General features: G+C 36.5%; 1 protein-coding gene across 1 annotated transcript in view; it reads right to left on the bottom strand.

Moving 5' to 3' along the window:
* CFTR (CF transmembrane conductance regulator) overlaps positions 1-15909 on the bottom strand; it is a 181957-nt gene that overhangs the window by 120698 nt on the left and 45350 nt on the right. Inside the window, exons 5-9 of the mRNA XM_064374118.1 lie at positions 13234-13323; positions 12191-12354; positions 10959-11084; positions 6757-7003; positions 4999-5091 (exon numbers count right to left, since the gene is read on the bottom strand). Of these exons, the coding sequence (XP_064230188.1) occupies positions 4999-5091; positions 6757-7003; positions 10959-11084; positions 12191-12354; positions 13234-13323 (720 nt within the window). The remainder of the gene's footprint in view (positions 1-4998; positions 5092-6756; positions 7004-10958; positions 11085-12190; positions 12355-13233; positions 13324-15909) is intronic.

Genomic DNA, 15909 nt, shown 5'->3' on the forward strand with positions numbered 1-15909 from the left:
CAATGAAAGTATTTTAAAATGAGACAAAGGCATTTGTTATTCCCTTATGCATTTATTTATCTAATAGATATTTATTGAGCATAATCTCTGTATTAGAGACAACTTCAAGCATCCTACATGGGAGAATGATAAATGAATGAATATTGCAATGTGCTTGGTGCTACAATTGAAATCACACTACATCCTATGGGAGTACATTCAAGAGAACAACCAACTCACCCTTGAACAAGTAAATGACATACATGCTAGTCTATGAAGAATGTAAGTAGGATTTCACAAGACCAAGAAATGGTTATAGGTGTTCTAGGAAGATGGTTCTGCATGCACAGTGATTTAGGCACAAAGGAACAAAATATATCTCAGGAATGGTGTGACTGGTTGGGTCAGATGTATATGGCAAGGTGACAAAGGCTATTAACCTAAAAGTTATGGGTGCTATGCTTAGAAGTGGGACTTTTATCCAATAAGCACTTGTATGAATGGAAGATTGTTGTTACTAATAACTTGTATTTCTGATTACAGAAGACACATTTCAAGAAATTTGAAAAACATAGAAAATCAGAAATAAGGAAATAGAAATCACCTATAGTTGTACCACTGAGAAGTAACTATGTTTAACATTTCAATGGATATCACTCCACATATTTATATTTATATTTACACATAATAAATATGTATATTTGCATACATTAAAAATCATGTACATGGGCCAGGTGCAATGACTCATGCCTGTAATCTCTGCCCTTTGGGTGCTGAGGCAGGAGGATTGTTTAAGAACAGGAGTTCAAGACTAGCCTGGGCAATGTAGTGAGATCTTGTCTCTACAAAAAATTTAAAAATTAGCTAGGTGGCCAGGCACAGTGGCTCACACCTGTAATCCCAGTACTTTGGGAGGCCGAGGTGGGTAGATCACAAAGTCAGGAGTTCAAGAGCAGCCTGCCCAAGATGGTAAAACCCCATCTCTACAAAAATTACCCAGATGCAGTGGCAGGTGCCTGTAATCCCAGGAAGATGGATCTGCATGCACAGTGATTTAGCTACTCAGAAGGCTGAAGTAGGAGAATCACTTGAATCCACACAGCAGAGATTGCACTGAACCAAGATCATGCCACTGCACTCCAGCCTGGGTGACAGAGTGAGACTCTTTCTCAAATAAAAAAAAAATTAGCTAGGCATGATGGTGTGCACCTGTAGCCCTAGCTACTCAGCAGGCTAAGGCAGGAGGATCACTTGAGCCTAAGAGTTCAACGTTACAGTGAGCTATGATTGTGCCACTGCACTCCAGCCCACATGATAGACTAAGACTCTGCCTCTTAAAGAAAAAAAATCATAGATGTGATTAAAAAAAAAATAAGTGACAATATGCTGAATGAGGAACGGCTTTGGAGTCACAGAAGCATAGCCTGACATTTTAGCTCTGCTCCAGCTAGTTGTGTAACTTAAACTGTTTGAGTTACTTAAATTGTCTAAGTCTCAGCTTCCTAATACGTAAATAGCAATTTTACTTACTCTCAGGTTTGGAGCAAGGGAGGAGACATATATAACTCATCAGGGACTTGCCTCTCAGGCATGCTATCAAAGGAGATGGAAAATACACTAAAATGAGTGGGTTTATGAAGCTTGGGGAGTGATGAATCAGAACCTTGAGGTACATACAGGAAATCTGGAAACATAGGTATGAAGTTCAAGAAGGAAACCGAGGCCAGAGATGTGCATTTGAGAGTCATCAGCACACTGATATCACTTGAGCCTGAGAGATGTCATCCACAGAGAACATAAAAAACCAGAAGGAGGCTGACATGGTTTGGCTGTGTCTCGACCCAAATCTCATCTTGAATTGTAGCTTCCATACTTCTCATGTGTTGTGGGAGGGACCCAGTGGGAGATAATTGAATCAAGCGTGGGTCTTACCCAACCTATTCTCACGATAGCGAAGAATTCTCACAAGATCTGATGGTTTTATAAAGGGAAGTTTCCCTGCACAAGTTCTATTCTCTTGTCTGTAACCATGTGGATGTGACTTCCACCATGATTGTGAGACCTCCCCAGCCCCCTGGAACTGTGAATCCCTTAAACCTCTTTCTCTTGTAAATTGCCCATTCTTGGGTATGTCCTTATCAGTAGCGAAGAAACAGACTAATACAGAGGCCTAGGTGGGGGCCCAGTGGCCCATCATCACTTAAGTGGCAGGCAGGGCAGACTTAGAAGTCATGGTCTGAAACTAAAATAATCTGGAAAGAATGGATCACTGAAGCTAAATTAAAGAATAATTTCCACAAAAGTTTTAATAGATTGGTGATAGCAGAATCTATGTTGTGGGGAGAAGCCCACAAAAAGTGAAGAAGTGAGAACAGGCTTGACAGCAAAGAGAAGAAGAGTAATAAGGTTTGGGGCATGAGATTGCATGAGCAAAAGTCAGGAATGAAATTGTTTAAGTTGAAAGTATTTAAACATGAGAAGGAGTCTTTTGACAAAAGATGTTGAAGCTTCTGGAGGAAGAATAATTGCTGGTCCCCTGTTCTGAGAAGATGAAGCAAAGTAGAATAGTTCAGACAAGGATAAGAGGAAGCATACATCTTTCTCTTAGACACAAAAGAAGAAAAAGATAATCCCAAGGATGAAGAGAGAAGTTGGAAACATTCAAATATGATGGTAGCCTCTATTTTCTCTAAGTATTGTGGGAGACAAGGTCATCTATTGGGGGTGAACAGGTCCTGGGAGAAGATGGAAATTTTGTGAATGTGGTAAAAATCTGGAATAGCCTTTAGGGAAATGGTAAAGGAAATTAAAGACAAATGAAAGGATTTTCCCAAGAAGGATTATAGACCCATTTGAGGTTGAAACAATAAATGTATAAAGCTTACAGTTGACTAGAGTCAACAGATAGCACTATTGTTTCCCAGATACCACTTCCTTCTTGAAAACTGATAAAGTAAATGTTTGGCAGAGAAAAAAAAAAATCACCAAAAGGAAAAGGGATTTGAGAGTGCAGCTGGGAGAATGAAATTACTGTTCTTTGAATAAGCAGAGGTTAAATCAGGAGGAGTCCAAAAGGAAGAGTTAACAAGACTAGAAATTTTGATGAAATGGAAAGGCAGTAAATGTAGAATTAAAAGACTCAAAGAGTTGGAAGATTAGGAAATTCTAGGCTGAGAAAGAGATTTCAGAATGCGACATATCCAAAGTGAGGTAAGTTCAGGTGCCAACAAAACTCAGGATATGACTAAGAGAGAAAGATTTTGAAGAACTCACTACAAAATATAAGTTCTAAGGACAGTACTGGAAGACTATGTTGAAGTCTCAAACAGGAAGTTTAACAAGCATCACCATCATAAGCAAATGTCATCAAGGGGTGTCCAGAGTTTAGGTGACTGTCAAAGACTGGAGGACTAGGATGCCATCAGATAGAAGATAATAGTTTAGAGAAAAGGGCTCTAGCCTGTGACATTTGGGTCCAAAATCCAGTTTCCATCCTTGCCAGTTGTGTGAGCTGAGCCAAGTTGCCAAACTTTTTGAATCTTCCATTTTATTATCAGTGAAATGAAAATATTAATTTTATTTAGGTCATAGAATGCTGTGGGAATTAAGTGAGACAAAACACATAAAGTGCTTATCCTAGTGCCCGGCTCATAGTAAGGGCTCAAGCATGCCACCCATTTGATTAGATGGAGTGAGACAGGAATTGAGGATTTTTGCACCAGAGTAAGAAAATAATGACCTGAAAGTTGTAGAAAATGTCAAACTTCATATTTTTCCTTCATGCCTAGAAAGATAATTGAAATTCCTAAAATCAAAGTGAAATACATCTGATCCACAAACTTTTTCACAAAACAATTTTGCTCAGCAGATGGGAATTATTCTCTTACGTATGTCTTTAAAAAGGAAGTAAAATGAAGCTCTGATGCTCAAGTTACTTACATAAATGAATCCAAAATAAGATACTAAGATTTAGACCCAGGACATTGGTTTTGTACCTCCTACCTTTACTCAACCCATATAAGTGAGAAGAAACTAAAAATTCAACAGTTGTTCTCAATAATCAAATATTGCTCTTCAGAGGCTAAAAATCATTGATAATATTTTTTTCTGATGTCAAGCAATATAAGAGAATTTTTAATAGTGGATGAAAAAGGTTAAAAGTGGTAGAAAACAATACACTGGTCTATCTCTCCCACATCCTTTTACTGACTGTATATATAAAGCACTTTTGACTGGAACTTGCGATCAGAGAAGCTGTTTATTGAGGAACCACTGTGTGCATGGTACTCTGATGAATGTTTTACCTGAATTCTCTCCTGCAGTCTTCACAACAAACTTGCAAGGTAAATATTAATATTCTCCATTTTTCAAATGGAGAGCCAGAGGGCCCACAAAGTCAAGTAACTTGACTTAGATTACACAGAGAGTAAATGGCAGAGCCAGGATTCAAACTCAGCTCCAAAACCTATGATCTCTGTATTATTTCCTGATCTGTTATGTGAAACAGATTATATGACTTAGAAAGAAATAAAAGAGCTTTCATAATGCATTTCCTTTTTTTTTTTTATTGAGACAGGGTATTGCCTTGTTGCCCAGGCTGGAGTACAGTGGTGCACTCTCAGCTCCACTCCCTGCAACTTTCACCTCCCGGGTTCAAGTGATTCTCCTGCCTCAGGCTCCCGAGGGGCTGGGATTACAGGTGTCTGCCACTACACCCAGCTAATTTTTTGTATTTTTAGTAGAGACGGGTTTTCACCATGTTGGCCAGGCTGGTCTTGAACTCCTGACCTCAGGTGAGCCACCCGCCTTGGCCTCCCAAAGTGCTGGGATTACAAGCATGAGCCACCACACCCGGCCATTCCTCTACTTCTTAATCTAGAAATTAAGGAAGTGATCCTCCTTCCAGTTCTACCAGTTATACTATCATTCTTATTTTATTTGCCATCAGGATGAAATCTAGATTCACCAAGAAGAAAATGCTTAAGTGTTTAGAGCAAACATTTTTAAAAAAATTCTGACCTCCTCCCAGAAGGCTGTTACATTCTCCATCACTACTTCTGTAGTTGTTAAGTTGTATTCCAATGTCTTATATTCTTGCTTTTGTAAGAAATCCTATTTATAAAAAAAGAGCAAAAGCATAATACAGAATCAGAATAGCATTAATGTATTATTATATCTACTTTATACTCTCATCATGCTACATCTTATATATGAATTTTAAGAATGAAATAGTAATTATTTCTTAATAAAATAATTTTATTACAGTGTTCTACAGTTAATTTGTCAAGCACTAGGATTCATCATATTTGAAATATACTCTTTAAACATGTGATACTTTATAAAACTTTTTATACATTGGATTTAACATACAATTGATTCTTCCTTGTACTATTACGTGCTAACCTTAGTGAAGAACTTATAAAGCAACCCTGAATTACCCACTAATGTGTCTTAATCCAACATTGGACAGAGAAAAAAGTGAATGTCTTCATCTTAATAGCACCCTCCTTATTAAAGGCCTCATGAGCATCACTTCAGTGGGTTAAGGAAGGATGTGAAGGTATATAACTAGTCTTAAGGCATCAAACTGTGATTCTAAAAGAAAGGCTCTATTAGAGACTCTAAATCAGTTTCTTTAGGGAAGGTAGGAGCATAAGGAAGAATTAAGTCCACGCATCCTGAGGTCTTGGCCATAAGAAGTAATGAAAAAAGCCTGGTCCTTGCCTTGCTTCTTCATTTTCTTCTCTGCTTCTCTCTACGTCTCTTTTGGTTTCTCTCATTTGCTGTCAGTTTGGTTTCCAAGATCTATTTCTCTGTCTCTATGCTCCTGTTCAGTGACTCTCCCCAGGTCTGTTTCTTCTTTCTTTCTTTCTTTCTTTCTCTCTCTTCTCTCTCAGTGGGTTAACAGAAGGCAAGATGATTCCTAGAGCTACTTACTATGATTCAGAGCTACATTCACCACTTTGTTTAAATCACAGATCTCAAACTCACTTAGTCTCAGGGCCAAACAGGTGATATAATTAAGGAATGGGGCTGAGAAGAAAGCGTGATGAACTGGATGGGGCAGGCGCTCTGCAAGTAGGGAGCTGCCACAGTTTGTGGAAGAGGAGGACCCAGTGACTAGTTATTCCAATTCTCAAAAAAAAGGCTGAACACATGAGTGTGAGTGTGTGTGTGTGTGGGTGGGGGGAGGTGTTCTCCTAAGTTTTAATTTATGGCAACCAATTCAAATGTTTTTAATTAAAGTTTAAACAAAACAAGTCGAGGAGCCAAAATTAGGTGTATGGCCACCATTTGCAACCTCTGGCCTAGATTAAATAATGGCAGAACTACCTAAAAGTGGTTCACCCTTCACCCTCATTTTTATTTCTGTCACAGAGACATATTTTCTGGGTTCAATATTTTAAAAAGCAGCAAAAAAGCATTATAACCATTTATTTGCTTCTTGATCATACACAAGTTTATCCAATTAGTTTTGTATAAATTGAATCTTATCACCTAAAGACTTTAGAATTTCTCAAAGCTGCCAGCTACATCAGCATTATTGGGATTTTAAGGTGATTTGGCATAAAATGCCATTCTCATCCATCATACTGACCAGAGAAATGCTAGGAAAAGTTTAAGGTGAACATTCCTATTATTAGCTAGCAAATTTTATAACTTCCTAGTAAAGGAAATTTTTTTCTATCTTTTTGCACATTTGCAAAGTTCCTTAGAACTGATCTATTGACTGATTACTTAAATCATAGTATATGATGCAACATTATAGTACATTACCTGTATTTTGTTTATTGCTCCAAGAGAGTCATACCATGTTTGTACAGCCCAGGGAAACTGTCGAGTGACTGCCATGCGCAGAACAATGCAGAATGAGATGGTTGTAAAGATTTTTCGGAGGACGATTCCTTTGATTAGTGCATATGGAAGCACAGATAAAAACACCACAAAGAACCCTGAGAAGAAGAAGGCTGAGCTATTGAAGTATCTCACATAGGCTGCCTTCCGAGTCAGTTTCAGTTCTGTTCTACAAAAAAATAATAATAATAAAATTTGAGATGTTATTTATTTTTCAAATATCAGGTATCTTAGCATGTAAGATCTGAGCATGGTTTCCAGAGTGTTTCTGCCTATACTTTTATCCTGGCTCCATATTGTATCACCTGTGTGACCCTGGGCATGTGATTTAATCTCTCTGGGCCACAGTTACCTTATATGAAGGGATAACAATGAAAGTACCAGTGTTTTGCACATACTTATTAACATTATTATGACATTATTTTTATGCCTTTATTCACTTCATTATTAACTTGTAAGATTAGTTAGACTAATCATTTTTTGCTTGTTGGTTGGTGTTTTTAAAAAAGTAAGTGTTCAAATGAGAATAACATTGCAAGATTTATTTTAAAAAAGACAATTCTGTGATTACCTAATGGATTTTTAACACTGGAAATTCTAACTTGGCTTTGAGGAACATTGAAAGTAACATATAAGCTACAGAGAAGTGATTCTCAAACCTTACTTAGCATGTGTAAAAATCACCTGAGATACTTATTCAAAATACAGTCTTGGCTGGGCGTGGTGGCTCAGGCCTATAATCTCAGCACTTCGGGAGGCTGAGGCGGGCAGATCACCTGAGGTTGGGAGTTGGAGACTAGCCTGACCAACATGGAGGAACGCTGTCTCTAATAAAAATAAAAAATTAGCCAGGCATGGTGACGTATACCTGTGATCCCAGCTACTCAGGAGGCTGAGGCAGGAGAATCACTTGAACCTAAGAGGCGGAAGTGGCAGTGAGCCAAGATCATGCCATTGCACTCCAGCCTGGGCAACAAGGGCAAAATTCCATCTCAAAAAAAAAAAAAAGGTAAAAATACAGTCTCAGGCCTGCCTCTCAGAGCTACTGATTGAGAGTCTCAGTAGGTTTCCAGGATTTGCGTTTGAAAAAAAGAAAAAAAAACCCAAGTGATTCTTTTGATTCAAGTTGCAGGTGGGTTTTGAAAAATTATGAAAGTAGATACTACATTCTCACTGTCTTATTTCAATGTAATTATTTGCAACTACATTACACAATACGTTCAATCTTCTAGTCTAAAATGCAAATTGAAAATATTTTTTTAATACACATGCAAGGCTTAAATGATCTAGCAGGCAGAAAACAGAGAAAGCAGAGGGTAACACTGCCTTCAACTCAGTTCCAGTCTTCCAGAAGCCACACATTGGAATCACTTGTGAGCCTCCCCATCCAGCTGTTGCACAAGGAAAGGTCAACCAGAATACAGACAAGGGGCTCTGGTGGAAGGGGACAACAGCTGTGCCATGGCATAGTATATGGGTACCTGGCATTTGTGCATTAGTTCTACTTGCTTGTATAATTCAGAAAAGCCATTCTCATTCTCAAGTGCAGAATTAAGAGAGAATCCTTTTTTCTGTTTTTAGTCTGAAAGCTAAAATGTAATCTGAGCACACTGATGAAGAAAATGGAGTTCAGTGTGCCCAACACAAATTGCAATTCAGTCTTTTTAGGTCTAATATTTACTGATTTCAGTAATTTGATACTGAAATCAGATTATGATTTTGGAATCTTACTTGGCTTTGAATCCTGGTTCTGCCAGTTATAGCTACGCCATCTTAAAGTCACTCTTCCCTCTAACTTTACAGAATCCACCTCTATAGAAGGAAAACACATCATCTCCTTTGTGGAGTTGTTGCCAAGATTAAATAGCACAGTAGAGGTCTATATACTTTGAATTTACAATGTGTGTTCTTTATCCACAACAAGAAAAGGAAAAACATGGACTAGGCTGGTATTAATAAAATGATAGAAAACATCTTTTTAAATTAGTTGAACTGTTACTGAAATATATTAGAAAGAGTTGAAAAAAACACGAAGAAGAGGTACTATAAGAAAAAAAAAATGGATCCAAGAATATTTATAAGAATCACCCCGAAAGCATATTCTCCATAATATAATCAGTAACATGTTATGAATCATAAAAATATTTTAGGCCGGGCGCGGTGGCTCACGCCTGTAATCCCAGCACTTTGGGAGGCCGAGGCGGGTGGATCACGAGGTCAAGAGATCGAGACCATCCTGGTCAACATGGTGAAACCCCGTCTCTACTAATACAAAAAAAAAAAAAAATTAGCTGGGCATGGTGGCGCGTGCCTGTAATCCCAGCTACTCAGGAGGCTGAGGCAGGAGAATTGCCTGAACCCAGGAGGCGGAGGTTGCGGTGAGCCGAGATCGCGCCATTGCACTCCAGCCTGGGTAACAAGAGCGAAACTCCGTCTCAAAAAAAAAAAAAAAAAATATTTTATCAGTCTCTTATTTTTAAAATTGAAAGTAACTTTATTACTAAAGAGCAATAAAAGAGTAGATTTTCAGAGAGCTTTGCACAGACTTTTGACCAGTATAACAGTGGCTCAGGCTAGGGTAATCACTCCTTTGATGTGAATTCTACCAATCTCTTCCAGAACATTATATTTGCTCTCTTGAGTAGAAGCAATTCTTGCTCTCCCATATTTATGTAAGCACTTTCTAGCCTTTTCAAGTGACAATTTCATGCCAGATTATACAGGTTGCAACCAAACATTTGCTATATATCAAACAGAAATTCCAAGTAAGGGGATAGATTCATCTTTTGAGGAAGAGGGAACAAAAGCAACAAAAAACAAAGTAAAGTCAGCACCAAGAATGACCTACCCATGAGTTTATCATGAGTTTTGAGAAAACCAGACCTTCGAATATCCTTGTCATCACCCTTGCTATACATGTGTCTGCAGGCAGAAGAGTGATGCAGCAAGCAAGTGTAATGGAGCACTCACTTGTTAATGAGAAAAACAACTTTTACCAATTGAACAATTCCCCCAAGATCTTGTTTTCTGGAAAGAAAATGCAATTCCTTTCCTGGATTTATCTTGAAAGACATAACAAAAACAGGTGACCAATAATGTTTGGGAAATAAATGCCCTTTTACTCTTTCTATTTACATGGCAAAGGACTTCTTTTGTTTTTCAGCATTTCTTTTGTTGTTCCAATCACACACCTGCAGCTCAGTTATCATTGTATACTGGACTCAGCAGCCTGAATTCCTCATAACCCATACTGACATCATCCAAAAGCGTACTTCTCTTTTTAGTATATTTTCCTTGTGAAATTTTCATGTGCTGAAATTATTTGTCCCTTCAACAGTGTATCAACTTTCACTCAGTCTCCTAGAACCTTTTTTGATTACAGCTTGTAGAACATGGAGCTCAACTGAAGAAAAATGGTGTCATTGCTACAGAAATGCTGTAGTTTATATTTTGCCCAAATTTATCTCAGTAATCATATCTCAGTCTGTGCTGTACTTTCTTTGTTGGACATAATCTTTGCTAATCAGTGAAAGGTTATATGAGGTGAAAGAACACTGGAGATGGGTGCCAAGTACTGATTCTATCTCAGGAGGTATCTTTTATTACTTGAACTGACTTCACTTCAAGTGGAGGATTATAGGAACACAATTTATGAATTTTATCCTATGTCATTCCCAAGTTAAGGAAGAACAAACATATTGTAATCAAATATAATTTTTCATTGTTAATGTACCATAACACATAAATTAAGATATAATAATAGAAAATCATTTATTTGGTTCAGAATTGTATATGCTACCAGTTCCATCTGAGTTAATAATCACCCTTCAGTATCTTGATCATTTCAATGAAATAAATGTATTGAGCAGCAATGAACACATGTAGCAGATTCTTTAATAAGGTATAAATATAATATACTTGCAGTGCAAAATAACACCCTGGACCAACTACATAAACCTATAGCCCATGAAAATGAATTTAAGGAACTAATGCATGAATACTGATATAACTTAATTTGATTGTCAGAAACAACAAATACGAGCTGAAAGTCTACAATCACAAACTTATTTTTTTTAATTAAGGATAGAATTACTAACAATATTAAAATTATTAGAACAACTTACTGTCTTAGGTTTTCAATTATTTTTTCCATTGCTTCTTCCCAGCAGTATGCCTTCACAGATTGGATATTTTCAATCATTTCTGAGGTAATCACAAGTCTTTCATTGATCTTTCCAGCTCTTTGATCTCTGTAAATCAATCAATCAATCAATCTCATAGGAAAAACAAATCAAATTATCTACTAAGAACTGCTCAAGGTTTTAAGTCATATTTCTTTTGTTTAACAGATGGGCATTTATTTTATTATCAAATAGATGGTAGCAAAAACAATAACTACTGTTTAGTAAATACCTCCTATGTGGCACTGTCCCTGTCCCTTATGATAGTCTATGAGTGGTGGGTATCTCAATTCAGAGATGAAAAAAACAAAGACAGTGAGGTGAACTGGCTTGACTAAGGTCATATAATTAGTAAGTATGCAATCTGGGATTCAAACAAAGAGCTATTTGACTCCAAAATTTTTATACTTTATGTCATATTCTACCTGACTCAGGAAGCCCTTTATCACAAGCAGTGACTGGTGTAAGTCATTCATTCACTGGTATTAGTTATTCTGTAATACAAAGTGACTAAGGCTCTGGTGTGATGATCCATAAACCAGAGTCATAAAAGCTAATAAACTCTACACAAAAATTAGGTATTCCTTTTAACTCACATAAATATTTTATCCATTTTTAGCTGTTTTATATCTTAAAAAATGAACTGAATCAACATATTTATAAAGAAATTCTAGAGACTGACAAGCAAAAAATTTCCCATTGATATAGGAAGTAATATTTATACCACTTTAAAAAGTCTTTTTTAGGCCAGGCGCAGTGGCTCATGCCTGTAATCTCAGCACTTTGGGAGGCTGAGGTGGGCAGATCACCTGAGGTCAAGAGTTCAAGACCATCCTGAGTAACCTGGTGAAACCATGTCTCTACCAAAATGTAAAAATTAGCCAGGTGTGGTGGCGTGTGCCTGTAACCCCAGCTACTCTGGAGGCTGAGACAGGAGAATTGCTTGAGAGTGGGAGGCAAAAGTTGCAGTGAGCCGAGATGGTGCCACTGCACTCCAGCATGGGTAACAAAGTTAGACTCTGCCTCCAAAATAGAATTTAAAAAGAAAAAAAAAAGGCTTTTTTAATGACACCGAAGATCACAGTTCTATGTAGAGAGCAGTCCTGGTTTTATTAAAGTGGGCTTTTTGAAAACATAATTTTTAAAATTTTCAAGCTATGCAAATAAGTTGCTACCTGTACTTCATCATCATTCTCCCCAGCCCAGCCTGAAAAAGGGCAAGAACTATCAGGAAACCAAGTCCACAGAAGGCAGAGGCCTGTAACAACTCCCAGATTAGCCCCATGAGGAGTGCCACTTGCAAAGGAGCGATCCACACGAAATGTGCCAATGCAAGTCCCTGGAAAATAAAAGCACAGCAAAAACAGGTGGCATTTTATCTTCCACCCCTAGAAACAAACAATCATATATGAAAGAAAGAGAATACAGGGAGCATATGACCAAACACTTCATGGTTCTGAGCACACTAAAATCAAGTAATCATTACATGGAGCACATAGCAATGTGCTTAAACATTCTACATATAGACTAGGTTTTCCCAAAGAACAAATTTCAAGTAAGTGCATTTTAAAGTATATTTTTATTCAGTGGAATTGAGACTGGACATCTTAAGTATCATGTCCAGGTTTTTAGTAACTTACTTCTTTTTGGATTAAGCAAGAACCACAGCACAGGACGTGAGAGAACAAAAAACTCTCTCTAGAGACTCAATCCACACAACTGCACATCTCTGTCAATTGACAGAAACATTAGGAATAAATCGTTGCTCAATTCAACAGTAATTAATTTTGTACTAGCTGTGGGTCCAATGCTATTTTAAGTACTGGACATGCAAAGATAAGTAAAACACATTATCTATCCTCAAGGAGCTTGAATTTGTCACATAAGACAATATAGAACAAAAATTGCTCCGAGTATCATATTCAGCCAAAGTATATAACAGATTTAAAGTATTAAAAAGAAGCAAGATATGATAAGAATTGTTTTGAAAAATCTTATTAACAACAGCCTGAGATGCCTTTGAGTTGGGTTGTTCTACCCAGACCCCAGAACGGTGCTATGCTATACAATTTACCTTTCTCAGTTTCCAGGATAGGGAAGCTGGAGATAAGCAAGACTTAACCACTAATTACTATTATGTGACCCAGGAAAACTCTACCTTTTCAATTGTATAATTTATAAGAATAGTGCATAAAAGATTAAATCAATAGGTACATACTTCATCAAATTTGTTCAGGTTGTTAGAAAGGAGACTAACAAGTTGTCCAATACTTATTTTGTCTAGAACACGACTTGACAGCTTTAAAGTCTAAAAGAAAAACAGGAAGTTAGAAAATTTCAACAAACAAAATACAAATATATTTTAAGTAACATTATAATATGACTGAGAAATTCAGTTATTATGCATTCATTATTAAGCAAAGGTAATGAAAATTATGTTCTATTCATCTAGCTTACTATCTTCTCGGATTCATAAATATTTCTTTTAACAGTTAGTATTATACTGGCATGCTTCTAGCTGTTTTATTTTCCAGCATCTAGAGAGAAATAATTATTTTTTCTTCTCACAATGAGAATGATATTATACTTAAATACCCATTTATATGTTATGGGATTTTTTTGTTTGTTTTGTTTTAAAAGATAGAGCCAAAGGGAGGGAAATTTGAGATTAAGCCTTGGCCTTGAATTTTTCATGCAGTCCTATACTAACTCTTTTGAATAAAATTACTGTTAAAGTCAATAAAAGTATGTGATGAATAGCTGAGTAATTAATACTTTTGTGAAAAAGTATATTAACAACAAAATCCTTAAATTTTACAAAGAAAAATGCAATGGCATATGAAAAATAGTTAAGCAGGTAAATTATTTTTTATCTACTTATTTATCTACCAATTAAATTTACTTAATTAAAATGATAAAGTTGACTATGATTATGGAAGATCAGAGTCATACTTTGCTCAATTTGACTTCAAACTGAAAAAGAATTGATTTGCTATTAGCTCACTTTGGGAATTATCTAATTCTAGTTTCAAGTGAATCTCTCACATATTTGTTGAGCATTTAGTAAATGCAAATCACTCTACTTGATGCCTCAATGATTATTAAGATTTATTAAAACATAATTATTTCTTCAAAGTGAATTATTATATAAATAACTAAATATAATGTGATAGATGAGTTAAGGAAAGTAGAAACTAATAGGGTAGTTAAAGGAAAGTTAAAACTTCTGGTTAGAAAAATCTGGAAGGATTTTCTTGAGGAGTTAGAATTTGAGATGGTGTGCAATAATAAACAGTGTGTAGATAAGCAGAGAAAAGAAGGAATCAAGGCACTTAATTCCAAAACATTATCAGAGCAATATGAAGGGGGAAAATCCATTGAGCTAAATTGCACATGACTTAGTAACAGGCTTAGTCTCAAGCGACTTTGAGTCCTGCATAAGGCTTAACATGGAGCTTTGTGCACAGTGAGGACTCAATGAATATTTTTAAATTATTTCTGCATTCTTGAAAAGTATAGGCAAAGCTCAAGTTTGTTTGTATTTAAATTCATTATTTAAAGTAAAATGTTGCAGAATTTGGAACAAAGCAGAGGAGAGCTCTGTTACAAACTTTGGAACATTGTAGGAACCATCCCACATATCCTGGTCATGAGGCCAAACAGGTCAGATATGGGAAAGCATGAGACCTGGGAACAGTAAACACAAGGTTCACTTTAGGAACCAAACCAAAGCCACAGAGATGGGATTGCCTTCTTTGGTGATAATGCCAATGTAGGCCAATAAGGGTGGCTAGAGAGATAAATCAAACTGGCCAAGAACAAAGATACTCACTGTTGAGAAAGGAAGACAAATACAATACCATTCAACTTTTTATCAATGCATCTGGGTCTGAAAGCACCTATATCCTATATTTGTGCTAAATGTTACATATGGACTTGTTTACAAACTAACCTGCCCCGTATTTGATCTCTGTACCCCTTCAGCCCATGCCTCTCTCTCCCTGCAGTATAGTCTGCCCACTAAATATCAGTACTCTATTATCCCTAGTGGTTGGAAAACCCTCCAGTTCAAAGATTGTGATTTAGCTATTTTAGAAATTTTGAAGCAGTGTCTACAACACGTTCTGTACCTTTTAAAATCTTAGTTTCCTCATCCATATGATAGGGATAATAGTACCTACCATTAAGAGTTGTGTGGAAGATCAAATGAGATGGTGTACCTAATCACTTAAAAGTTTGTCATGTACATCCTGAGCTATTAAGATAACAAGCAATTTTTATAAATATTTATTAAACTGAATTCAACTTTCTCTGATATGCCAGCTGTGTAGAGTCTACATTCTAAATGATACCTAACAATGTCCTCACTTATGTAAAAGGTTTGGATCAAAATAAAACTTTTGTTGATTTATCACATGTTTTCCTGGTACTTGTGAACTGATGAGATTGCAGCTGAGGTGATAACTGTGAACTCCGTTCTTTTTTTTTTTTAACTTCTGCCTTCATAAAAGGCTTTTTTTAAACAATAAAGTACAGTTATTGAGGTTTTACAACACAGTCGACCTTGCAGTTATATCTTGGAAGTGTTACAGGTTATTTGCTAGAGGCAGATTTCAGATCAATGTCCCTTATAAGCCAAGTATTTAATATATAACATTTTTACAGTGGTAAAAGAAGAAAGAGAAGGGTAAAGCAATACCCAAATTAGTCCATCTAAAACAGCTTTCTATAATTACTTTGCAGATCAAAGTTAGTCACACATGGTAGTGAATCAGGTTGATGAAAGCACATGCCTTTGAGACAAACTTAAATTGTTTGTAAGGTGCCTAAATGTTAATCTGAATTCACCTAAATGATGCCTCGGCAACTTGGGCCCTTGTCTGGACAACACATG

Source organism: Aotus nancymaae, unplaced genomic scaffold (assembly GCF_030222135.1).
Source record: "Aotus nancymaae isolate 86718 unplaced genomic scaffold, 86718_ANA_hifiasm-v0.15.2.pri h1tg000002l, whole genome shotgun sequence".
Classification (NCBI taxonomy): Eukaryota; Metazoa; Chordata; class Mammalia; order Primates; family Aotidae; genus Aotus; species Aotus nancymaae.